The sequence below is a fragment of the Rosa chinensis genome, chromosome 5 (assembly GCF_002994745.2).
Source record: "Rosa chinensis cultivar Old Blush chromosome 5, RchiOBHm-V2, whole genome shotgun sequence".
Taxonomy (NCBI): Eukaryota; Viridiplantae; Streptophyta; class Magnoliopsida; order Rosales; family Rosaceae; genus Rosa; species Rosa chinensis.
In genome coordinates this window covers 45,385,764-45,412,650 of record NC_037092.1, presented here as the reverse complement: position 1 = coordinate 45,412,650, position 26,887 = coordinate 45,385,764, and the positions used below count along the sequence as shown (strand labels likewise).

The window sequence follows — 26,887 nt, the reverse complement described above, 5'->3', positions numbered from 1 at the left end:
AAAAAAAACCGTACAATGCAACTTTATTAATTAAGTGATTAATTACTTGATTAATCGAGCTATCGTGCAGCCAGGCACGTGCAAGTGTGCAACCTTTTTTTTCTTTTTTGAAAGTCATGCATGTGCAATCTTAATTAGCATTTATTTTTCATTCTTTTCCTCTCTGATCACAAACCATAGCATGCGACAAAATTTCGGCTGAAGGTGCAGCCCACCTTATCTTTTTGACCTCACCCCTTTGATTTATCTCTCTTTAAAAACTGTACGGAGGAGACCACAATTATCTTTTTTTTTTTTTTAATAACGCTGCAACAGTAACAATATTGTTATTGTTAAAGGAAACTTAATTTGTGTTTGACTCAAACTCTAGGTTACTTGACATAGTGATAATATGGTTAAATTAGAATGATTTAGATTCCTATTCAATGTACGATTACTTTCCTTGTATGATTGAGATTGTATACATTGTAATCCTCTATATAAAGAGGTCCCTATTATCAATGAGAATACACAGCGATTTCCTCTCAATTCTCGTTTCCCTAAAACACGTTATCAGCACGAAGCCCTAACCCTGAAACAAATAGCCAAACTCTGATTCAAGAAGCTAAAAAACTTGAATCCGAATACAAAACATTGAAGTTTTTCTGCATCCACCTCACACCTTGAAGAACTTGATCCCAGGAGTCCAGAACTGGCTGCCCCACCCAAAGAACCGACCGGAAACCTACCGAACCGGCCACTGGAAGCTCCATACGTCTCGCACCAAATATTCCACCGGTTCACCATCTTCCGGACCTCCAATTTCCACCAAATTTTGGTAGCAGAAGCCCCTTGATCTGAAGTTTCAGGAACCGGAATAAAAAGTCCAAAAACTGGCCTAAAACTTGCTAAACCGGCCGCCTGATCGCCCGGCAGAAAAACGGGCAGAAAAGAAGAGAAAAAGAAAAGGAGAAGAAAGAAGCAGCCCAGCCCAAAAGGAAGAAGTCAAAGCCTAGCCCACTGCCACGTCATCATCGGACCCCACTGCCACGTCAGCATCCAGTCAGCCCTCCGGTCAACCATTTTCCGACAACTTTTCCGGCCACTTTCCGGCGACTTTTCCGACCATTTTCCGACCACTTTTTCCTGTCAAATTTTCCGGTGACCTATTTCGAGGTATTTTTTACTAAACGTTCCCGTTTTTTAGAGTTTTTAAATTTAATTTCTCTTTTTTTTTAGGGACTTGCAACCTCCCTTCTTCTACCCCCCTTTCTTTATCATAGGGAAGACCAAATTAAGCCGAACTGTGGGGGTTCATGCTCACTCCAACCTTGGAGCTTGTAGAGTTCTCCAAACTTAGAGTTTGTTGAGATAAAACGATCGACCGCAAATATTATTGTTTCGATCTAATCCAACCCCTCTTGGAATCGAATTTCTTGGAAGCGACTACGCTCAGAAATTTTATTTGTTTTCGTGGTATCATTTTTCCGCTCCGAAACTAACCCTAATTTCTTGTTCTTTTTCAGGATGAGTAACCTGAACAAATTGGACTGCTCCATTAGGAACAGCTGGCTCTGAATATCACAGGTGGGTTCGTGATATCCGCCAGCATCTCAAGGCCGATGGAATCTTGGATACGATTCTCGAGCCTAGCCAGGACGTGCTAACTGTTCAGCAAGCTCAAGCTTTGGAAGCAAATAGAGCGGCCTTAGAGGCAAATAAGGCGAAAGCCATCATCCTAATGACTCGTCATATGGATGATTCGCTCCAGTACGGGTGTATGAATGAAGAAGACCCTAGAAGGCTGTGGGTCTCACTCGAAGATAGATTTGGCAACTTCCGTGACTTCCTGCTTCCTGACCTAGAAGTGAGATGGCATAGCCTCTGCTTCTGTGATTTCAAGTCAGTTCTTGACTACAACTCGGAAGCACTTCGCATTAAATCCTTAATGGAATTCTATGGTAAAGAGATCACAAATGCGATGTTGATTGAGAAGACTATCTCTACTTTCCTCGTCTCTGCATTAATGGTTGCTAAGAACTATCGAATCGATATTACTGCAAGACGAGAATCACAAGGTTTCATGAGCTCATTGGAGCTATGAATGTCGCTGAAAAGCATGACAACATCCTTGTGAAGAACTATAATTCGAGATCCGTAGGAACAGAGCATATTCTGGAATCCAATTATAGTCGCGCCCCAAAGAGAGGGCGCCAAGAGCGAAACCGTAATCTTAGGAATAGATTTGGACGTTCTGGTCCATATAATCGCTCTACTTGGGAAGGTAATCGCCAAAATAGGCGAACACGGAACCGAAGAGGTAAACGTGGAAAGAGAGAGGGAGGCAACACCTCTAGCCATGTTGGTGGCGCCACCAACACTAAGAGCCATCTAAATGACACTTTCAAAGCGCCTCAATCAATGGAGTTTGAGCAAAGAGATGTATGTTTTCGATGTGGATGTCTGATCATTGGGCACACATTTGTAGAGCTCGTGAAGAAATTATCACCGCCTACAAAGCATATTGTGAAGCAAGAGAAGCTCACTATATGAAACAAGAAGATCAAGAAGATGATCTAGAGTGAAGGGTTGAAGACTAAAAATCTGGCTGGGATCAATAGATCACCAATTCTGTTTAAGTTTTTATTTTTCCAAGAGATGTAATAGGCAATTGCCATATATTTTTGTAGTAAATGCCAATGGTTTAGCTTTTCTTCAAAGTAGGCTCACTCAAAGTAAGTGTGATGTCTAGGAAGGTTATGAGATTAGTGGTCCTTAAACGAGCCTTGCTCCACCGACATCTCTCTACTCACCTGGTCACATTTATTTTGGAATTACCGAAAGAAGTTAGACGACTACCATTGTTTTGCATTAGCTGTCATTTTGGATTAGATTTTGTTTAGTCAAAGAGACAATGATGTAACTCCGTTGGCTTATGAATAAAATTTCGAGTTCTTTATGACTCCATTTTGATTATGAGCATATGAATTTTGTGACTACGATGGCTAGGCCATTCATATTAATTCAAGGACATGGAATAGCCCAAGTTCCACTTGCCAAATGACACCTTAATTACTATCACAGAAACTCTCTACGCTTCTAAGGCGAATCACACCTATGAATAGCTGACGGATTCCATGCGAAAACGCATGTAGAGAACGGAAATGAGTTCCTTTGCAATACCTCTAATGATTGCAAACAATGGTGCATCTTAGAGAAGTTTATGTGTCTCTCTAGTGGATTCTATGTCACTATTCGAGCTATTAATCCAATAAAGTTATGAGAGAAGATCTCTTGGATTTAGACACATATTGGCTTTGTCACGACAGGATAGATCAACCTAGTCATGATATGATGATCTGTCTACTAAAGACTTCACATGGACATCATTCCTTTCAAGCAAAACGAAGCATGAATCAAAAGTTGATTTCTGGACTAAGTGTGACCGACGCTGCTGCGTAGGGCACCGCCTCCGTCCACCACCAGCCTGGGGCTGGCACAGTCCCTATCTATGACACCATGGATAGCGTCCATTATGGTGATGGAGCCCCAGGTGATGCTGCAATCACCAACTTGCTTCAAATAACGTTTCAGACGCTCAGGCCTAACCAAAATTCTCATTGGTTGCTTCTAAAGCCTCTCGCTCGTTTTACTAAGCCCGTTCCTTAGGGAAATTAGGACTAAGACCGTCCTATGCAAAGGAAATGAACATACTCATTATGTTCTTACATAGAATCCATGGGATTCTGTGGATTGATTTAACCAACTTGTGGACGCTTAAATATTTCATGATGTTGGTTGACACGCAAACACTCTGGTCACGTGTTATGCCATTGTCCACCTATAAATGCTACTTATGCTACACTCCTAGCACATATCATATGACAACGGGCTCACTCCCTGGATCATCCTATTCAGTCAATTGGATTTGACTATGCTAGAGAGTTTACATCGAAAGACTTTCGATGGATATTGCAATGGGACTGATGTTGGACATCACATTCCCATGTACACACCCAAATGGTCTTGCTGAAACGACTACGATGGTAGTCCAGACATTGGTAATGCACACCAATCTCCTTATATTCGCTTGGGGTGATTCAATATCGCATGCAGCTATGCTAATTCGTCTACGACCCACCGCCACTCAATGTACCTCTGCGTTACAACTAGTGACTGGGTACAAGTATCGTACTTAAGCATATTTGAGTGAGCCATTTATGTGCCAATTGCGCCGCCACAGCGCTCTATGATGGGTCCTTACAGACGAATGGGCAACTACGTTGGAATTGAGACTCCAACAATAGTCCGCCACTTAATGCCCTTGCAAGGCGATCTCATTACCGCTAGATTTACGGTTGTCACTTTGATGAGACAGTCTTCCCGTCGTTAGGGGGAGATAAGAACACGGATGTTCAGCAGGAACGACATGAATTGTCATGGCCTGCCCCACTATGTCTCATCTCGATCCATGTTAAAGTGACGAGATCACACAAATATGCTGCAAACAAGCCTGCAACGAAGGACGTCCCTACGAGAGGACGTAGCGCCACCCTACACTGAGGTAGGCATGGCGCCAATGCCAAAGAGAGTGGCATTCTGGCGTTACAGGCCATGGCCCTAGCTAGGATGCGAGGGAGGCCCGTAGGTTCAAAGGATGCTTTGGCACACTCCAATCCTTTGATCATCGACACTCAAAATCCATCTCATGAGAATCTTCCTGGTTATGGTTATCATTAGGGGATGTCTCAACGTCAAAACCTATTCCTGATAATATAAAGGTCTATGAAAATTACACTAGTGTACATGAGACGTGGGATAGAAACTCCATCATAATTGATGATGTAGTTGCGCATTTCGTTGCACATGAGTTTGTTGAGTCAGATGATATCGAACCACGCTCCGTTGATGAATGAATGCTAACGTAGAGAAATTTGGCCTAAATGGAAAGATGCGATCCAGGTTAAGATGGATTTTCTAACGAAGAGGAAGGTTTTCAAGCTAGTGATGCCAACACCTCCTAACATAAAACCTGTTGGCTAATGGGTCTTCGTTCGAAAGCGTAGTGAGAAAAAGATATGATAATCTCGCCTTATGGTGCAAGGCTTCTCATAAAACGCCCTGAAATCGACTACGATGAGACATATTCTCTCGTAATGGATGTCATTGCACTCCACTACCCTGTCAGTTTGGTAGTTTCCGAATAATTGAATATGCAGCTTACAAATGTGGTTACTACATATCTCTATAGGGATCTAGATAATGAATATACATGAAGGTTCATGGTGAACTTCATTTATCCAAATCAAGTGGATCTAGACCACGGAGCGCGTTTACAAAGAGGTTGAAATGCTCACTAAAGTGACTACTTGATTGGGAAGGGATATGCCCAAGTGTTTCCATAACAAGTTTAGGATTCCATCGCGGTTCATGTTGGACATGATCTTCATTAGAAGCCCTTAAAGAGTTAAGGGAAACCGCTGAACACTTGAAATCCAATTTTGAGATGAAGGATTATGGGAGAACACGATTATGTCTCAATTTGGAACTTGAACATCGTGTCGATAGATGCTTATTATGTCTCAATTTGGAACTTGAACATTGTGTCGATAGATGCTTAGGCATTTTGACAAGGTCAAACCTTCAAGCATCCTCATGATCGTCCGTAGTCTTGATCCTGAAAAGGATCCTCTTCTTCTGAAGGATGATGATGAAGATGTGCTAGAGGCAGAAGTGCCTTATTTGAGTACAATAGGCGCATTATTGTACTTAGCTCAATGCACAGGACCGAACATCTCATTTGCAGTGAACTTGTTAGCTAAGGTATAGCTCTGCGCTAACACGACACCATTTTGATTGGTGTAAAAGACATCTTTCAGTACTTGAGATGTACGATTGATACGGGCTTGTTCTATCCCTACAGAGAGAAGATGGATTCGGACCCATCCCAACGCTGGCCTACATTCTCTATCCCCATCCCAAAACGATATAAGTGTTTTGGAAGGTTTTGCTGATGCTGGGTACCTCTCTGACGCACATAAAGGTCGCTCCCAAACTGGTTAAGTGTTCACCATGGGAAAAGACCGTGATATCTTGGAGGTCTACAGAACAGACCATCGCTATATCTTCGAACCATGCAGAGATTATTGCTCTTCACGAAGTGGTTCGTGAATGTTTATGGATTGGATCCATAATCATGCATGTTCGAACGATTGTGGTTTGAAGTCTACCACAAGATGAGCCTACGAGTATTTAGGATAATGTTGTTTGTTTTGAACAAATGAAGCAAGGCTACATTAAAAGCGACAACACCAAGCATAATCAACAACAACAGACTCTCCTCAAATACCAAAGTGAACTAGGTTCGATCTGAGGATAATGTGGCAGACTTATTTACTAAGTCATTACCCAAATCCATGGTCGAGAAACATGTGGCAAGAATTGGCTTGCGGAAATTATCTGAACTCCCATGATCGTAGTCATCAGGGGGAGATGCAGACATCAGGAGGAGATGTCTACATGTTTATCTCGAAACGTGAAGGGTGTGTTGTGCTCTTTTTCCCCTTCGACTAAGGTTATTTTTGTCCCACTGGGTTTTTGTTACTCGGAAAGGTTTTTTTTACGAAGCAACGAGAGAAGCATCGCGTTTGGGCAACACAAGGGGGAGTGTTCAAGTAAACCCTAATTTGTGTTTGGCCCAAACTCTAGGTTACTTGACCTAGTGGTAATAGGGTTAAATTAGAAGGATCTAGATTCCTATTCAATGTACGATTACTTTCCTTGTATGATTGAGATGCTATACATTGTAATCCTCTATATAAAGAGACCCCTATTATTAATGAGAATACACAGCGATTTCCTCTCAATTCTCGTTTCCCTAAAACAATTATTACGATTTCAAGGAATATTCACATAAAACTGCAAGGATCTTTAACCTCTATAAGATTTAAGATCTAAGTAATTGTGAGAGCTGTAATTTAAGGCTAGTCATGCTAGCTTTCTAGCTAATTGTGGCTATTGTTGTTTTCATCTACACCTCTCTACTTTTTTCTCTTTCAATTTTATAATTTTGATGTTCATGATTATAATTAGTGATTATTTAGGGGATAGGGTTGTGTGCCTTAACTTAAATTTAATATAGTAGATTTTTTATTTTTATTCTTTTAGAGGAATGGAATCAAGTTTTATTAATATAACGACCTCTCTCAGTCAAGTTAGAGGAATTCAAAATTCCTCATATTACAAACTCGATGCACAGATCAGACTGCAACTGCATGCAGAGCAGACTACAAAAAAATAGAAAACAAAACCAAACTAAAAAACAAAAAATGCAAAAAATAAAACACCTATCCAACTAAATCAGAGCAACCACCTTGACAAGCGTTGACGCCTAGGACCTTCAATGGTGTACATCGCCACTCATCAAGACAGCAAACAACAATGATTAAGGGCAGTAAGCCGAGCATAGCTCAATTATTCAAAGCAAAAAAAGAAAGCCTTGCCATTCTCCACTAGCCCAAACCAAATCAGGCCCAAAAGAAAAAAAGAAAAGAAAAGGGTTAGAACAACTAGGCTACACAGCTACAACTCGGCTAGACAGAGGGCCACAGCCCATAACCCATCTCCATCCCCTCTTCCTTCAGATCGATCAGATCGGAGCCACCAGGGGGTGGCGCTTTGTCAGTCCTCCACCGGCTGACCTCTGCTCTCCACCATCTTCGTGATCTGGAGAGAAGCTCCCAACCCAACCCAAAAAATGTCCCCTTTTGTAACGTCTCGAACCTAAATTTACCAGTTTACAAGTCTTTCGATCGGTAAACGATATTTACATTTACTTTTTGGCTCCGTTTCGATTTTTTGGGGGGCCTTGAAAGTTAACTTTTTGTTCGGGTCAAAATTTGAGAAAATTTTCTTCATGAAAGTTGTAGAGGACGTTAAACCGAATGTGTGCATATGTTGTACATAAAAATCGGAGTTTGTATGTGAAAGTTATAAGCGAAAAGGTAAACTTACTGTTCATAATAATTTCCTATATATATGAGAAGTTACTGTAGTAAGTCAGATGGGTAACTCTCTCTCTCTCCTCCCATTTCTCTCTCCCCGACCCCGTCAGCTTAGGCCGACTGTTTCTTCCTCGTCCGACAACGGATTTGGACAAGGCCGGCGGCTATGGAACCCTCTCTTCCTCCTCTTCACGTCTGTGGTATTTTGGTGGCGCGATTTGGGTCGTGGGGGGTGTAGGAAGGCGGTGACCATGGTGGCATTTTGGGTCTCTGGTGATTTCGCCTTTTCCAGCAATTTTCGGCCGTTCCACCACCCATAGCATGGAGTCCTCGTCTTTGTGGTTCGACCTATGTCAGTGGGTATCCTCAATTTTGCCGGATTATGGTGAATCGACGATGAGAACCTCTGCATGGATTTGAGGTAAATTCAAGTATCTAGACTTGAAATTGAGCTTGGCTACAGTTATGAAAGATGTTTAGGATGATGAGATGATGCTGTGGATGAAATTTGGTAGCCAGATATGGTGGTTGACCGGCAGAGCGTGGGGCCCAGGCGTAGCCGCCTATGGCAGCGCGTGGGGGCGCGTCCAGTCGTTTGTGGTGCTGGTGTTGGTCTGTTGGGTAGTATATGTTGTTACGAATATATAGATAGGTGTTTGGTGGAAATTGGAGGAGGTTTGGATATTAATCGGAATTTTTGAAATTTTGGAAAGTTCGGATTTTGATTTAGGAAGAACCGACCATTGGATTGATCCTATTTTCGATATGTTGTTATAATTATTGATTGGAGATAACGTATGAAGTTTGGGCTCGTTCCGTATTGATTTCGAGCATCCAATGATTTACTGGTTTTAGGGTATTGAATTTATTACCGTAAATTAAGTCTCGGTTTTTGAAAAACAATTATTTACTATATTGATTGTTTAGGACGACGGATGTGTGAACTGATGAAGTGATAGTTGGACGGCCGTTGTAGCCACAAACTATGAGTGGACATTTATTTTAAATTAATTGTGCATGCAGTATATTATTATTATTTTTGGCTGAGATTTAATTTATGATTTGAATTATTGAGTTTTATGGTTTTATGAGCTTTGGTTTATTGAGATTTATTTATGAATTACGAGATTAGTATTGAAATTCCTTCCCGTGGGCTTTTAGTAAATTTTCGATATAGTTATTTACGAGTTATTATATTGAGTTGGGAAATGATTTCGGGAAGTGATTGATTAAGAAAATATTATGAGAATTATTGATTTCGAATATCGATTTGTATGAGGGTACACGAGTACGAATGTTTTATCATATATTTGAGCATGATCGAATTATCGAGATTTCTTGAGTTTGAGCTCTGCACTTATCAGCTTTGAAGTTAGATTGAGATTTCTTTCCGAAAACATTTATTGATTTACTAAGTATTTGATTTATGATTTCGAGGATTTATCGAGATATTGGCCTTGAGTTATCGAGATATTCTTAAGTTATGCTTTCGGTGAATTATTGATGATTTATTGAATTAATATTGGGTTTCTTTCTGGAAGCAATTATTTTAAAGAGATTGATTCTAGTTCATTGAGGAGGTAAATAAGTCAGCGCATGCATACATTACCTGGTCGGCTATCCCCTCCAGGTAATAGTCTGGTCGGCAGTCCCCTCTAGACAATATTATGGTCGGCAGTTCCCTCCAGAATATTCTGTCGGCAGTCCCCTCTGATGCGTCATCTAGTCGGCAGTCCCCTCTAGATGATATGAGGTAGGGGTGGGCATTTTGTACCGAAAATGAGGTTACCAACCCGAACAGTACCGAAAAAATAGTTCGGTAACCGCACCGAACTAAAACGGTTTTTTTTTATGATCACACCGCACTGAACCGTATAAAAGCGGTTCAGTTGCGGTTTCGGGTCATAAACCGCCCGATTTAAACCGACCCACACCAAATTTATTTTAATTACATTTATTTATTATTTCTCTATTGATGGAAATGTTGGTTTTCAATATATAAGAAATCCATTTTTGATTAGGTTTTCAGTTTTTAATAAGTTGCTATGTTTGCTTGATCATTGATAAATATATATATATATATATATCCGTGTGTGTGTGTGTAATAAGTTGCTATGGTCTTTCTGCAAGTTGCTTAATATTTGGGTGACATTTTCCGATTTGTGTGGACTCTAAATGCATTCAAAATTTATTTATGCCTTATTGAAATTGTTAGGTAAAAATAAGCCTGATTTTGGGCCTCTCTTTCTAGTTGAAATTAATAAATCGCTCCAAACCGAAACCGACCTGCATCGCACTTAAAATGGTGTAACCGAAATAATCGGTTAAGCCCTTTTGTAATGCGGTTACGATTTGATATATAGGCCAACTGAAAAAAGCGGTTTGGTTGCGGTTTGGGCCTCAAACCGAATTGAACCGCACCGCGCCCACCACTAATATGAGGTAGTTAATCGGCAATCCCCTCTAACCACCTCCTCCTCGTCCGGTCGGTAGTCCCGTCTAATGCGTCACTGGTCGGCAGTCCCCTCCAGGTGGCATGAGATGACTAATCGGTAGTCCCCTTTAGTCATTGTCCATTTTGAGATATGAGTGATTTAACAAGATGTTTGAAATATGATTATGTACATGAGGGAATGGAGATTTTTTTAAGGGATTTCCAGATGTTGTATTTTACATGATTGAGATTTCAGTAAAGATGATGATTAAGAGTGTTTTCAAGATTTTTACTGCATGCGACGAGGTTTTAGAGAATAACTTGGGAAAAGCATTCAGTTAGTTATTTTCTAAATTACTTTATTTTTTTGTCCACTCACATACTGTAATAGTTTTCAAATATTTTTTCCCTGGGCCCTTCGGTTTCAAACGCTCAATTTGCAGGCCAGATTAGCTTAAGGTCGAGCGTACTTGAGATTGAGGCATAGTTGTCATAGCTTCCGCATTATAAAAAGTATTGGTCATTTATCTTGTATTCTATCCTCTTGTATGCCCTATGCATTAGATTGCTCTGATAACCCATGAGATTAATATTCTTAAGTTCAGAATTGTTATGTGAAATGGGAGATGTTGTGATTTAGGGAGCAGGGTGGCTCCAGAAGAATAAGGGTGGATTAGTTTAGAAGTATATATGTCTTTCTACAGGTTTTGGGTAGTCCACTTTTAGAGGAAGTTCCACCAAATTTTTGATATAATTTCTTCTAAGGTGGGCCCTGCAGGGCCACTTCGAATTTCAGGATGAAATCCGAGGTGGGTCCTGTCACCTTTGCTTCTCCACAACCTGACTGGGGCCTCTGCCTCAGAACCTTTGATTATGAATCAGAGCCTCCGCCTCAGAACCACTGTTGACCGCTTTCGAGAAGCACCGATCAAGACAACTTTAAGCTGCCTCTGAAAGCCCCGCCGACCAATGTGACTACCTTGGACCAATCTTCATTATGATTAGGCGACACCTCCGTCACCAAATGCAGCTCTCACCATGCCTACGCTGTCACCGTGCCTGTCACCTCGCCACCCTCTTACTGGAGCCCTGCTAGTGCTTGGTCTGGGGAATGCGAGTTAACCGCGGCCAACATACGAAACCTAGGGTTTTTGCCAAGGTCTCTCTGAAAAGCTCGGAGGATTCAAAAGCTCTATCCTTACAATATAATGGATGCTTGATTTGATTTAGGGGAGTGAAACCTACACTCCCCATATTGTAATCTGCACTCCCACTTTTCTAAATTTAATATATTTTATGATTTTATGTGTTGCACTTCCTCTTTTGCCCTTGTACTCCATCCAAAATGAAAACACCAAATTGCTCTCTCACCCATATACCCACCTATCCTCTTCATCTTCAACCCCAGCTCCAATATTATATACCCAGAAAGAAAAAGAAAGAACTTCAACATCAATCCTATCAACCAATCCATAAACTCAAATCCCAATTTTCTTTCTTAGTTTATCAAAACTTTCTTTTTATCTTTTCTAAGTTTTCATTTCTCGCTATAGCCCAAGATTGAGTTTTGTTGCTTCATTGGAAGGCTCACCTGCGCCACCGACAATGATACATTCAAAAGGGCATTTGCTCTTTTGGAGAGATCATCGAATCGAAGATCCTCAAAGGTCCAGGAAATTCACATTTGTCATATACAACAACAAGAAGGCCATGAGGGATGCAATCGAAGGCATCAAAGGCTAGGACCTTAACGACCGCAACATTACCGTCAATGAGGCTCAGTCCTATCAAAGTAGTGGCAGAGGCGGCGGTAGTGGCGTCGCCCGTCGTGAAGACAGAGTTGGTGGCTATGGAAGTGATGATGGAGGTTGTAGCGGTGGTGGCCGTCATGAAGGTGAAGGCAGTGGAATCCAAGTAATTCAAAGCTTTGAAATATTTAATTCAAAGCTTTAGACTAGGAAAATTCAAATGGAATCCAATTCCAGCATCTACAAATATGAGTAACGTATCTGCCACTTCAGCTTGCATATATACCATCCTAAGACTGTACTATTTTTCTCCGAGTTCTAAATGTTCTTTCACAAATCTGAGAAAACTTGTTGCTTTTCCGACACTTTATCTCGTTGAGCGATGGTTTGAACAAGGTCAGGTTTGAGGCTGGCATCGAAGAACTCCTCTAGTTTTTTGTATCTTTTATTGTCTGTAGCTCTCCATGAGCTATGAGCTGAATTTTAGTCCTGGAATTGAACAATTTAACTTAGAACAAGCTCTTTGGGCATAGGGTTTTGGAGGTTGGATCTCTTTGGTTATGGTGGTGAACCGGTGATGGTTTGTGTGTTCACTCTATGTTACTTTTCATGTGCTCAGCCTTGAAGAAAATGGTGTCTGAGAAATGAAGTATAGACTCCTCGTTTGCAAAAAATAAAATAAAAATAAAAATAAATAAATAAATAAAAAAGGAAAAATGGGAAGTGAGTTTTTTTTTTTTTAAGGGAATTGAGTGTTAATCCGTTAGAGATAGAAAATGTTACATAGTGAATAGCTCACACAAAGAGGGCTACGACAAGATTGAGCCATTCTTAAGGAGCCTAGCTGAGCAACAACTAAAACGAAACAATGAATGAGGCAACCTAACATCTAACAAAGTCCTAGAAGAAAATGAAAAACTGAAGAAAACTATGAGGTAGTTTTCCTAACAATACTAGGGAAAGAACCAGAACAAAACCATGCGCTAACCCTAATTTATTCAATGACCTAGAAACTGCCCTACATGAGGGCACTCCAAGGAGTGCTACCATCACCATCTGGGTTAATGCTGGCCTCCTTGACCTCCACCATGACCACCACAGGCTGCACCACCATCTCCTTGCTCAGGCTAGCTATACGCAACTCCTTACTTTCCAAAGCAGCCCTGAAAGCACGTCTCCTTCTGAACTTGGCTTCCCCATTCATCTACAGTCGCCTAGCAGGCTTGGGGTTGTTCTTCTGCCCTAGAGGCCTACCCACCTTTGCCTTCTTAGCTGGTAAAACCAGAAGCGCCTCATTAACAGTCTTAAGAGCTAATTCAGGCTCAAAACAAAGTTGGACCACCTCTGAGCTTACCGCCACTACCTTTACCTCAGGTCGCACCCGCTTACTATATTAAACCAAGGTCAAAGGAGGCCCAGCCCTCTTCTTCCTTATAATGATCTTGGGCTCCGTGACAGGTAATGGAGAAACAAGTTTCGGCTCCGAAAGAGGGACCTGTAGTTGAATATGAGCAAATTGGGCAGTAAGATTCTCTGCTACCTTGCCGGGAAGAGAGAGAGAAAGAGAAAGATCAATGCTGTGTCGCAAATAGGTATGGAACCGGAAACCCAAAACTTGACCCAGGGGAAGATGGATCAGAAACCCTAACCCTAGGTCTAGGGTTTGGGTGCAACCCACTCGCATTGGAGGACCGGAGCAGCCAGCAAGCTGGTGCTCCAAGAACCCACAAACTCGATAGAACCCCACCATGAACTTGAAAGTCAGAGGAGGAAAAACCTGTTTCACCGGAGTGGAGATTGCATGGCGTGTATGTGGAAGTGAGTTTGTAAGAAGCATAACATCTATTAAATTTAGAAAGTGGGAGTGCATATAACAATTTGGGGAATGCAAATTTTACTCCCCTTAATTTATTTATGGATTTTGTTAATAATTAGATGCTTATATATTGTATGAATTGATTATAATGCATGTTTAGGAATTGTCAACTCTTGGATATGTGTTTTAACATTTCTAAAGTAAAATTTAGGGGATGACATTCTTAGATTTTAGAGTTAGAACCGTCGATTTTAGATTTGTGGTAGATACAAGCATGGTTCATTGCATAACTAGCTTGATTGTGGTTATAGTGAGATTAGTTGCCTAATTCCTTGACCACTAGGCATTTTGATGTGAGTTAGTGGCCCTTGAACTGGCTTTATTTCATAAGAAGTGAGTTGCTATGGCCTTTGACTCATAGTAGGAATACCAAGAAATGAAATTTTGGCCCTTGAGTCTTGGTAAATCTTGGGTACAGCGACTACTATTTTTAGTTAATTGCACGTTAATTAAATTAGCATCTAGAACATTGAATTAGGGTTAGGATTCATCTCTATCCACAAATCCCCTGTATATCTCCATTTCTTACTTTGCTTTCCTTTATTTAATTTAATTGTTAGTTAAAGTTTTCATTTAAATTCTTGCAATTTATTTCTAGAAATTCGAACAATTATCGGTGACAATTTCTAACTCATTATAAATAGTCATCACTAGGTTCTTAGTTTTGATTAGGCTTCGGTGCAAACCAAAGACAAGCATTGCTAAAGGTTGTACCTTGGATCAGTATCTTTTTACTTTATTTTTGTTTTATTTACTTATATTAGAGCATCTCCAACAGAATAGCTAAATTTGAGTTTTAGCGTATAATTATTTTTGAAGTAAAAGTCAACTCCAACTGGCTACCTATAGCTAAGTTAAATTTAACTTTACCTAAAATGGCTGGCTATATTTAGCTAGTGATCAATTATACATAGCTAAAGTAAAAATTATATTTCTCTCTCCTCTTTTGTCCACATGTTAGTTTATGATTTGATAAAACATAGTATCACTTACAAATAACTACTAGTGTTGGAGCAACATAGTTCAATCAATAGCTACATTTCACAAGTTTAGCTAAATTTAACTAGAAGTAACTTCTACTTGATGAAGAATACAAACGGAATATTTTAAGTCAAGATTTGGAAAGTAGTTCAAATAAATCTAGGCTTTTATTATTAGGATTCTTATAATTATTAGGATTATTTCTTTAGGATTCTTCTAGGATATTCCTAGTTATTCTAGAGTTATCTTAGCCTCCCTATATATAGAGGCCTTTGTAGTCTTTTATTTTCAGATTGAGATTAATAAAATTGAAAGCTTTCTGCTTCTCTCAAGGTTTGTGTGATGCAACCTAACCTTAGGTGTGATGCCTAAGTTCTCTGGGTGTGATGCCTAGAAACCCTAGTAGTGTGATGCTAGTAGTTCTATCCCTTTTCTTCTTATGTTTCTTATTCTAAATCCCTTTTTCTTTCTAACAATCGAGACTGCTACAAATAAACCCTAGTTTTGCAGTTCTTTTGCTACTTGTCCTGCATCACTACTATTGGAGATGGTCTTATTGACTTTAGTTCAATTCCGACTCCTGAAGGATTGTGGGTTAGCCATTGATCCCTAAGGTACGATAAATTCCGGGCATAATATTTTCCTTATCTTCGCCACGTTCGCTTGCATTTAGCCAAATCATGTTCATGTTAGTATCAAGTCAGTGTCAACCTATGATTACTCAAAATTGACCTATCAGATAAGTGGGTTGTCTTTGGGTTCACATATGAAAACTCGAATTTTTAAGTCTATTATCTACTAATATTTTCTTAGATTATATATAAATCTTTTGGCCCTCACTTTTGCGCGCGAATATCAATAATATTTTGAATTTCGTCGTCCATGGTTCGATTGATTAACATAGAATACAATTTTCAATTACAATTTGTTTTTTTTTTTTGGAAAGACAAGAATATATTAAAAATCAAGATTACACATGGTGGTTACACTTTGTTTGGGTCACGACAATAAGAGACATCATGTAAGTAAATTCACATATTTTGTAATGAAACTAGTTCAAAAAATGTTGATCTTGGAACTGAAAATTAAAACCATAAATACAGAGCTCCAAGTTTTCAGTGTCGTTTCTCCTAAACATAGAAATTGAGCTAGAATAGACCAACTCCCCTAAAACTAATGTCACAATAAACAAAATGAAAAATGATTAAGACATATAAATATGTAGCACATGATCTAACAAATAGTAATGAAAATGAGCAATATTTGAGAAACGATACACCAAAAAAGACTCAAATGATAGATGCAGGGAAAAAAAAAGTTTACTTGTTAAGTTGATTTGCTAAAGAGAAGAAGTTGTTGTTGCAATTGGTGGTTGAGGTACATTATGCCCCTTTAGGCCATGATAGTTTGAAAATTTTGGTGCACAGAGTTTTTTTTTTATAATGCATCTAAGAAAGTGTATAATTGCATTGCCTAACAAATACATTAAAGTGAAATAAGCGATCTTTTAAGGTACATTATTCTAACTTTTACTCACCTTGATGATGAAAACTGACCTAACGTTTTGCTGGGGTTTAAGAATGTCTCCCTTGTCGCTTGCTGTCTCTCATACCTTCTTTGCTATTTGTCAACAGATACCATGGTAGAACTGTTGGGTTTCCAGCCCATGAGTCTTTCCTAAGACAATTGTCTTAGAGTATGAGAATTGTTTACCCAGTAGGTTTTGGATTCCTACTGATGAATGGAGTTCCAATGAGGAATGAAAATCCTTATTGATGTAGGATTACCTGTAATCCTTATTGATTACAGAGAAGGAGAAGGCATAATTGCCTACCACCAATAGGAATAGGTTTCCTAATCGGTGAAGAAAGTTGATATCCTTATGGCTATATAAGGAGGGGTTCTGCTCTAGGTTTTTCATCACAAAGACAGAGAGCAAAGTGTATTCCATTCTCGGAGTTAGAGAGTGAGAGAGGGTAAAGAAGGGAGAGATAGGAAGAGAAGAGAGAGTCCTTGTTTTCTTATTCTTTCTGGTTGTACCCATTATAAATATAGTGGAAGATCGTTTTTCTGCCCGGTGGACGTAGGCAAAAGTTTTGCTGAACCACCTTAAATTTGTGTTCTTGTGCTCATATCTTTGTGGTTGTTTCTCTTGGCATGCTGTGCTTATTTATGGTTTTCGACTTCACATATTGACTGATTCTCAACAAGACCTTGGTCTACTCCTTCTCTTCCTTGCTTGCCTGGGTGGTAATGGATTTGTCTTACTTTCTGTGATTGGTGGTGGGAAATCCCCGCATGGTGGTGTCGGCATTATTGGGTTTGATGGTAACCTATTGTCGGGTTCTAGGGTTCCGATTCAGTGGTAGGTGGTGGTTTTGTGGTGGTTGGTTCTCGATGGAGGTCTGCAGATGTGTTCCGGGGGAAGGATGTCAGTCTCTAGCAGCGTGAGGACGAAAATTGTGCTCTTGGGTCGTTGTTCATTGGTGGTGATTGGTGTGGGATGGCGCCTAATATGAATTTCATTGGTTGGGATGTCAGAAAAGAGGATCTAGCTCGCTTTGAGTCGGATTGGAATGTCGGTGCCCAATACTTAGATGGGTTGTGGCTTAGTGGTGGTATTGGTGTTTATCGTTGGTGCCTATGGGAATTTCTTTATTGTGGCTTTGATTTATGGTCTTGTGGAGCTTGAGGCTGATGCTTCCTCAACTGACCTAAGGCTTGCCCTAGCGGTGAGTGAAGCCAGAGCCAGCACCACCAGGGGCGATCACTCTTGGGAGGTAGACTTGGTTTTTCCTAGTTTGGGCCAGATGAGCTTTTACAATTGTTCGGTCCAAACTAGATTCTTAGGTTTGGTTGTTTTATGCCCAAGTGATCTCTAGGGTTTTAACATATAGTTTGTTTTTGGGCCTTCATCCTTTGTTTCTGAAAGGTGTAACTGCTGTTTTTTTTTTTTTTTGGTGAGGAGGTTTTAAAGAAAACATAAGTTTTGATATACCATTTATTTCTCTTCGATCAGGATTCTCTAGTTTTTTGGTTTGGTTTGTGCTTCATACAAAAAGGTGGGTGTTGGCTTATATTGAATGCATTATGAGTAATGGCTCTTTCTGACGACCCATAAGAGTGGGTAATTATTATTCTGCTTGCTGAATTAAATAATGAATGACTTATTTGATAAAAAAAAAAAAAATAATAAAAAAAAATCTTCAGCCCTTCCTTTTGATATGCTAATTGATCTAAGAGAAAAATATTTAGAAAATTATACATAAGTGTCATTTTGAAACTTTAATTAGGCATAAGGCCACCTAGTATTTCTTGTACATATAAGGTCACTTTCATCTTCAATTTATTTTGGTCTTGACTATTTTGCCCCTCTACAAACAAAACAAACAGTCTCTCTCTCTTAAATCAAAACTGTATCTCTCTCCCTCTCTGTAAAATCCAACTGCAGTTTTCTCCCTCCCTCACTCTCTCAGCCATGAACCGTAGTGCACAAACCACCCACCAGTCCTCACTGAATCAGTCTGAGTTATTCCTCAAGTACCTAATACCGGAGCCCTAGCCCAAATCTGAGACTAGCGAATCAACAACTCTAGATCCCACAGAATCAACTGGATCTCCCATATCCGTTCAACTTCGCCGTTGTCTCCCTTCGCCGACTCTTGTCTCCCACATATCACTGTCGCCGCCGACGGATTCCCTTGCTTCTCCCACAGATCGATAGCGACGAAATCGTCTTAGCCTTCGAAGGAAACTCCAACCCGACGACGATCCTGGCGAAATCTTGCCTCTCTCCAGCGTCGCCGAACTAGAACTCCGATATGGAACGTAGAGCTTGACGAGACTCGGTCGATCCGGTGTGCTGTCAAAGCCATCCAAGACAAAAACTCAGACCTTCACCGGCGACAACGACTTCTCCCCTGACTCATTGACCACCCGAGCTGCATGTCGATCACTTTTAGAAAGCTTTTTGATTGCATATTTTCTTTAGCTGAATTTCAGGTTGAGATAATGCTGCATAAGGAACAATTGAGGTGGAAGAACAGTGATCCTTTTTTTTTTGATGTGCTAATGTGTGTTGTCAATTTACTTAGGTCGATTGTAAATTGAACATATTATGATCCAATGTAATTTTTTGTTTTTATTCTCACCCTGAATATGTATGGTAGCATGATTCTTGTAGGCAATTGTTAACTGGGAGGTATTGTATAGCTTTCGTCTAGTTTATCGTACCATTTTACAAGTTTTAGTTTTATATTAGAGTTGACAACGTGATCTTGCTTGTGTGGATTCATTTAGTAGTTTGAAATTTCTTTTGGCAACACCACACAATTTCAACCTATTTGATTTTAAATATGCTACTATTTTGCCTCCTTTCTCCCAATTCGTTCTTGATCTCTATTAGATCAAATGATGATCGCTTGGTGGCCGTATATTGTTGTAGATTGATTGTAGTTTTCTAATTGGGATAGATTATAATTGCAGCAGAGAATGAGAATTGCTTAACTTTCTGTTAAGAATGTCCTTGTTGTGTTTGGTTGAAATCGGAGTGTTTTGATTAGAGTATTTGATATTTTAAATTTATAGTTGTTTTGATGTTTTGATTGGAGTGTTTGAGGTGTTTTTATCAAGTCCGTTTCATTTTGATAGATTTCACGTTAGTAGCTCTTTATAACTATTACAGCAAAACCAGTTATAGTAGCTTTCTATGTCTCTGTTAATATCTTTTCAAGCTGATGTTAATATCTTTTGTTATAATGGCTTTTTAGCACATTGACTGTAGCTTTCGACATTTATTGCAATAGATTTTCACAACTATGGTAGTAGATTTTTAAAACTATGGAAGTAGCTTTTTATTTTCATAGCTTCGTTAGACTTTGAGAATAGCTTTCTTAGTCTATGAGAGTAGCTTTTTTTCTACTTGGTAGTAGCTTTTGGTTTTTGTAAGAGTAGGTCTTGGTGTTGGTTAGTGTAGTTTTTGTTTTGCTTGATAGTAGCTTTTAGTGATGGTGAGAGTAGCTTTTGTTACTGGTGATGTTGACAGTATCTATTTGTTGCTGCTGAGAGTATCTTTTTGTGTTGGTGACAGTAGTTTTTATTAATGGTGTTAGTAGCTTTTGATTTTTGGGAGTGTATCTTTTATTGGTGACAGTAGCTCTGGTTAATGGTGATGGTAGCTTTTGTGACCTCGTAGGAAATCTCACCAGCGTAGCTTTTGTTGCTAGTGACAGTAGCTTTTATTGCTAGTGATAGTAACTTTTATTGCTAGTGATAGTAGCTTTTGTGATATCGCCGGAGGTTGCCGGAAATTTCATCAGAGTAGCTTTTGTTACTAGCCACAGTAGCTTTTGGTGGTCGCCAGAGTTTGCCGGACACTCGTCGTAAGTTGGCCGGAGGTCGACCGAAGACCCGCCGGAGTTGGTCGGAGGTCGGCCAGAGTTGACCGGAGTCTTCACCGGAGAGGAGAGAGAGAATGGTTGTTGACTTTTTACTCTAGTGACATTTATGTAAATATGTTAGTTTTTATATCCAAAATATAATACTATTTTTAATCTAGTGGCCTTATGAGGGAAAAAATTAGTTGGTGGTCTTATGGCTCAAAAAATATTTAAAGATGCACTTATATGTAATTAACTCAAAAATATTAGACCCTGCATCTATAAATATAGACTAATATTTTTTTTTCTTTCTATTTTGAAGGAATATCCGAATATGTTTGGCATCTGGCATCATATCAAAATTTATCATCAAGCCAATCATGTAGTTAGTTATCACTCTATATATCTTTTGCACTAAACAATTCTAACCTGTGATGTTCTATGCTTGGAGATCCGGTTTTTATTAGGTTTAGTTAATTGGAAAATTGCTGGTTAGTTGTTTACTTACATTTCAAACTATGATTTTGTAATTGGAGTCCATATTGTATTATTTAGTAAATCGCATGAATTCTTTAGTTTACTTCTGGTGGGAATGAATAGTTTAGATCAGATGCATGTGGCAAAATGTGAATGAACGATAAAAAGCTTCTACTCGTACCTCCCATATCTGTATTTGGATTTTGGACCAGGATCTCACATCATATTTTACCCATATACTTTCAATTTTACCCTTACTGTTTTCTCTCTACACCTCCCTTCTTTTTAGTTCCTAGCTCCACTATTCCACACCGTCTGGATCTTCATCCCAAGTGATTTGTCTCCCCGTACCAAGTTATTGACTCCTCTACTTCTATAGAAGTGACCTAGAGAACATTAACATCATCCTATTTTATCAAAGGGCAATCTGAAAGTATGAAACAGAGCATAGTTTTGAGATCGACGTAAAGAATTCCAAATGAAACAAAACAAATCTTTTTAAACATGTTTATGTCAATTTCATGAGATCAGTTATGAGCTTTGGCTTGTTTCTGAAATTGGATGTTTGATACCGGTGCTAATGAACATGAAATATGGAATTATGCAGATAGAAAATCCTTTGAAAACTCAATATATTTGTAGAGAGAGACGATTGATGCCATGAGATAGTTAAAAAATGGGAGGTATGAATAGAAACTCTCAGGGAGAAAAAAAAAAACAAAGTCGCCGGCATGCATTTCCTGCCAAAGGATTTTCAAGGCAAGCGGGGTTTGTAATTATAACATTGCAGAAACTTATACCACTAACGTTATACATGATTTTCCACTTTCGGAGCTATGTTGATCCTATTAATTAAGATTAGAGGGTTTCGAAGAATTCAGTAACAAAATCAAACACCTTAAATTTTTAGTTGTTCCCGACGACCATGTTATGAAGAAGAATGCATATATAGGCCATCAAGTACGTCGTTTTTTCGTTGCACCTCTTCTAAAGAATTCTCAACTTCTTCCCTTGAGACCTTTTCCAACAGATATATATCGTCTTCAATGGTGGCACAAGGATCAATGACCATGAGAAACTCTTTTATTTCTGTACAACACAAGAGGAGTCTTCTTCATTAGTTTACCACCTCGCAGTCCCATACCCTTAATTCGAGAGATCCATTGGTTCCTCTTTCTCCGCAAGTCTTAATTGCCCGACTTCGATAGTCAACTTATAACTTCTCTCTGTCAGATTGGTAGAACCACATGACAGAATCAATAGCGATAATCAAGGTTTACTTGCAATAATTAATAAACGAGTAGGTACTTATCTATAAGGAGTGCTCCTTATGCAAAGTACATCGTTTCCCCCAAACGCGGTTATAACTTGATAACTCAGCCTCTTTCTGAGTTTGACTATCCTAGGTTGGTACGTTCCGTACGAATCAGCCCCCACCTCATTAATCAAAGTGTTGATTGCATGTGCGGCAGATTCCATTCACCAAGATCTGTCTCTCATTCATCTTCTAGGTCATGCATTTCTTCCTTTGTTTTCTTTTTTTTTAATAAGCATCTTTTCCTTTCAGCTCTATATATTTATGAATCCGACATCGAGCATTTTCACACAGCACCACTCTACTTGAGTTAGCTAGATCTGCTCTTCTTCTTCTTCTTCTTCTTTGCAGTGCTTTGCTTTCTTGTCAGAAATGACTTCTGCAGATTTTGATGATTTGGAGAACGGAAGCGGCGGCAAAGGGCCTTGCGGCCGTGTAATTCGGTGGCTGAAGGCGGTGTCGGCGAAGTCGTGGGGTAAGGTAGTGGAGGCAGCGAGGGAGGGGAAGAAGCTCGCAGAGGATGATCCGAGAAGGATTGTGCATTCGTTTAAAGTAGGGTTGGCTCTGACGTTGGTTTGTCTGTTTTATTACTATCGACCGCTTTATGATGGCTTTGGTGTCGATGCAATGTGGGCGGTCTTGACCGTGGCCCTTGTCTTTGAGTACTCGGTTGGTAAGCATTCTGTACTTTTAGAGCTCGCTTTCACGATTAAAACGCATTTGTTCATAGAAATTAATAGCCCATGTATTAACCCTCTCCCTTAAGAGGTCACAATAAAATAAGGTGGTTGTGCTTAAGTGGTTAGAAATGTAATGATAATCATTGATATCTTAATTGATAAACTACCAAGGCCTAGCTAGGATGATTATATATTAAATTTTGTAATCAAAATGTGAATGAATCAAAAAAGAGCAAAATATTGTGTATTGCCCCAATATAATTGATCTTAAAAGGAATTGGATCAGTACACTTTCGACTCTCATTAACTTACCGATACTCAATCTTCTAAATTTTTTTATCAATTTTTGTCATTGAAGAAAAAAGTAAATGTTTACCTAACACCAACACACACACACACACACACTCACAAATGATCCTTCTAGTGAAGGATTCTTTTTTTTGGCCATTTTAAGGGATTACTAATTAGACTCACTTTTCGATCACATATTCACATCGTAACCGTTCAGTTTTTAGGTATAAATGAGCAGATCATCTCTGCAAATTTTCAATTAAATTGATAATCATTAAGGCATTCATAACTGCATTTTATAATTATAAAAACGAATGGTTTAAATTGGACAGATTCAGTTTGTCCATTGATTTAATCTAGCTTGTTACCTTTATGATCATCAATTTGGCTGAAAATTTGCAGAAATGATCTATACATTAGGACCTAAAAACTGAACTGTTGAGATACTAAAATATGATTGAAAAGTGGGTCCCACAATGGCCAAAAAAGGGATCCCTTAGAGCATCAGCAGTGAGGACTTATTTTTTAGACTCAAATTTGGGTCCAAATAAGCTAGAATAGTGATTTGAGTCAATCTGAATAGTGTACAAAAGGATTTACTTTTATTGGGTGCTGTAGTGGTACATGACTTATTTTTTGACCCATATTTTGGACCCAAATTTTTAGACCCAAATTTTTATATAATTGAATGAGTTAAATTCCGGCCATTAGATTGAATATATAATTCAATCCTAACCATTGGTTGCAAACAAAAGTAGCCGTTGTTTTTAAAATTGAGGGGCCCCACTCTTTTCTCATCCCATGTGCACTTGTATACCGACAGCATGTATCAAAAATCCCATGTGGGTGAGACCCATCACATTTGGGTCCAAATTTTTTTAAGTCCTCCACTGGATCAGATTTGGTCTAACATTTGAGTCTCAGGCATATATAGGTCCAATACATTTCGATCCATTGTAGCCTTAATCCATTACTTTTGGACTCAAAATTTGGTTTTGGACCCAAATTTGGGTCCCCACTGTTGATGCTCCTAGTGGAAGGGCATCTATAAAATGGCCAAAAAAAATTTATAACCAATGTTCTAAAAATCGCTAAGTGGTAGGTGCGGTGGAGAGAGGCCTAGCGCCTAGGAGCTAAGGCGGGGTTTATGCAGATGTTTATTTTAATTTTATTTTATCATAAAACATAGAAATAAGTGCAATTAAAAAAAAAAAACTATAGTTGGTAGTATAATTGATTGAAATATATTGACTACTTACATGTAAGAAGTTATTTTTGAGTAATTGACCAAAAAAGATAAATATTTTGAGCATGTTTTTAAATTTGGCCAACTTATGCACCGCCCAAACTATACGGAGCAGTTTGGCCACCGCCTAGAATTTTTTTTAAAACACTTTCAGTAACTAATAATGCATCTTGTTTCCCCTTTTTAATTCTTTCTTTCATTTTCCAGGAGGAACCCTAGAAAGGGGTATAAATAGGATGATGGCAACGTTACTAGCTGGTGCTCTAGCTGTTGGAGTTCATCACATATCAACTCTTTGGGGAGGAAAAGTCGGGGAGCCCATATTGATGGCATTTTCCGTCTTTTTTGTAGGTGTGTTCCATGCGTCTAATTAATTCAGAGTTTTTTTAATTTAATTTTATTTATTTTATCAAATTAATTGAGAGTTGAAGCACATAAGTAGCATGATATGTTCATAAAATAACTGTTTTCATGTTTGGCAGCTGCAATTATGACCTTCCTGAGATTCTTCCCCGTGTTAAAGGCAAGGCATGACTATGGGCTGATGGTATTCATACTGACCTTCTGCTTGGTTTCGGTATCCGGCTACAAAGACGAACAGGTACTAGACATGGCACACAGGAGGCTCTCAACGGTTGCTATAGGAGGCTGCACTACTATTATAGTTTGTATCTGCATTTGCCCTGTGTGGATTGGAGTTGATCTCCATAATTTAATTGCTGGTAACATGGAAAAGCTTGGGGATTTTATGGAAGGTACGTATATATGCTATCAACACTTTGTTATTTTCTACCTGATGCTTCAACTAATATATAATATTACAACTACGCACTACTTTGACGTAATTTGCAGGATTTGGATTTGAATACTTTGGCATAACAGAGAATGGGTTGACATTAAGTGATACTAAATCTTCGCTTCAGCGATATAAAAGTGTTCTTACATCAAAAGGCCTTGAAGAATTTATGGTGAGTAAGTGAAACTGAGAAATGGAATATCTTTTATATCTTGAAGGAGAAACTTATATTATTTTCCAATATGAACCTATTCATTTTTGGGGCCATTTCCCAATGATATTGCATAATACAAACTGTCTATTCTAAATTCATTCTGGATGAAAGAACTTCTTGCAAAACCACAAAAAAAAAAAAAAAAAAAAAGGAAGAAGATTAAGAAAATCTGAAGACACTTATCCCTTTGCCACTATCGATCATTTTCGTCCATTTAGTTTTCATTTGTTGAATTAAACTTAAAGGATTATATGGTTTTGCTTGACCTTTTGCAATTATAAGGTTTGAAGAGAAATCTGATAGTACGTACGTAATAAACAGTTCAGATTATGTGAGATAAAGTTGTGCGTGTAATGAGCTAACAAATAGTTAGCTTTGTATTAGGAATGTAAACTGTTACTTATATTTTATACAAATATCTTGGCTATCCAAGAAAATGATTTAAATTTATGTTATGAGTCAATCGGATATTTCACATTAAGAATGAGAAGACTGAGCAATGATATACTACGGAAAGAGTTTTGTCCGGTTTTGTTCGTGGTGAAGGCAGAAACGTTATAAATTCAAGATCTTGTCAAATAATTTTTGGTTAGGATGCTAGTTCAGTAGTAAATAATGATAAATTGTTTCAATTTTTCAGGCTAACTTGGCACGATGGGAACCAGGTCATGGCGGGTTCAAGTTCTGTCACCCATGGGAGAAGTACTTGAATGTTGGAACCCAAAGTCGGCAGTGTGCCTATAAAATTGAAGCTCTTAACACTTACCTGAACACTGAAATTCAAGTATACTACCAAAACCTACTTTACACCATTGCTACCACTCGGATTATGAATTTGTAAATCTAACTAGATAGTAACATTTTTAATGCAGGCCCCCGCTGAAATTCGAAGCAAAATTCAAGAACCATGCACAAATATTTGCAATGAATGCGGAAAGGCTTTGAAGGAATTAGCTGCAGCGCTCAAGAAAATGACTCTGTCATCATCAGCTGATCAACACATTGCATACTCAAAAGCAGCAGCTGAGAGCCTCGACTTGTTACTCAAAATTGGCATATGGGAAGATGCTAATGTGCTAGAAACAATACCATCCGCTGCGGTGGCGTTGCTTCTTATTGATGTTGTAGCTTGTGTAGAGAAGATTTCGGAAGCAGTTCATGAACTAGCATCCGCTGCAGACTTCAAGACTGAACAACCACAACTACTTCAGGAGCCAGTGCTTTATGAAGAATCACATGTTGCTATTACAATTGATCATAATTCAACTGATGGGCTACCAGAAAATGGAAGTTCAAATGGCATCACTACTAATTATAATGTTTAAAATATTGAAGTTTAAATATTAGGTGCACAAGGTACTCTAGTTAATACATAGGTCTTGCGTTCTAGGTGAGGGGACTTCCATTACCAGAAAAAGACAAATTTGATGTAGAACGAATGGCAGCCCGATTTGAAGAACAATTCGATT

At 38.9% G+C, this 26,887-nt stretch overlaps 1 protein-coding gene across 1 annotated transcript; it reads left to right on the top strand.

Moving 5' to 3' along the window:
* The first annotated feature begins 17,618 nt into the window (after nt 1–17,618).
* Nucleotides 17,619–26,743, top strand: LOC112202439 (aluminum-activated malate transporter 2). The gene is made up of 7 exons (XM_024343454.2): nt 17,619–17,801; nt 22,543–22,864; nt 24,616–24,759; nt 24,891–25,163; nt 25,261–25,376; nt 26,059–26,202; nt 26,291–26,743. Exons 1-7 carry the CDS (start codon nt 17,619–17,621, stop codon nt 26,741–26,743), a joined length of 1,635 nt encoding a protein of 544 aa, XP_024199222.2.
* Nucleotides 26,744–26,887: the final 144 nt, after the last annotated feature.

Bases quoted from the DNA above. Each gene is read 5' to 3' on its own strand.
- LOC112202439 (XM_024343454.2), top strand. From the start codon at position 17,619: ATGGGTTGTGGCTTAGTGGTGGTATTGGTGTTTATCGTTGGTGCCTAT. The intron at 22,865-24,615 runs GTAAGCATTCTG...TTCATTTTCCAG, and splicing joins TGTCTTTGAGTACTCGGTTG to GAGGAACCCTAGAAAGGGGT. The intron at 25,164-25,260 runs GTACGTATATAT...CGTAATTTGCAG, and splicing joins GCTTGGGGATTTTATGGAAG to GATTTGGATTTGAATACTTT.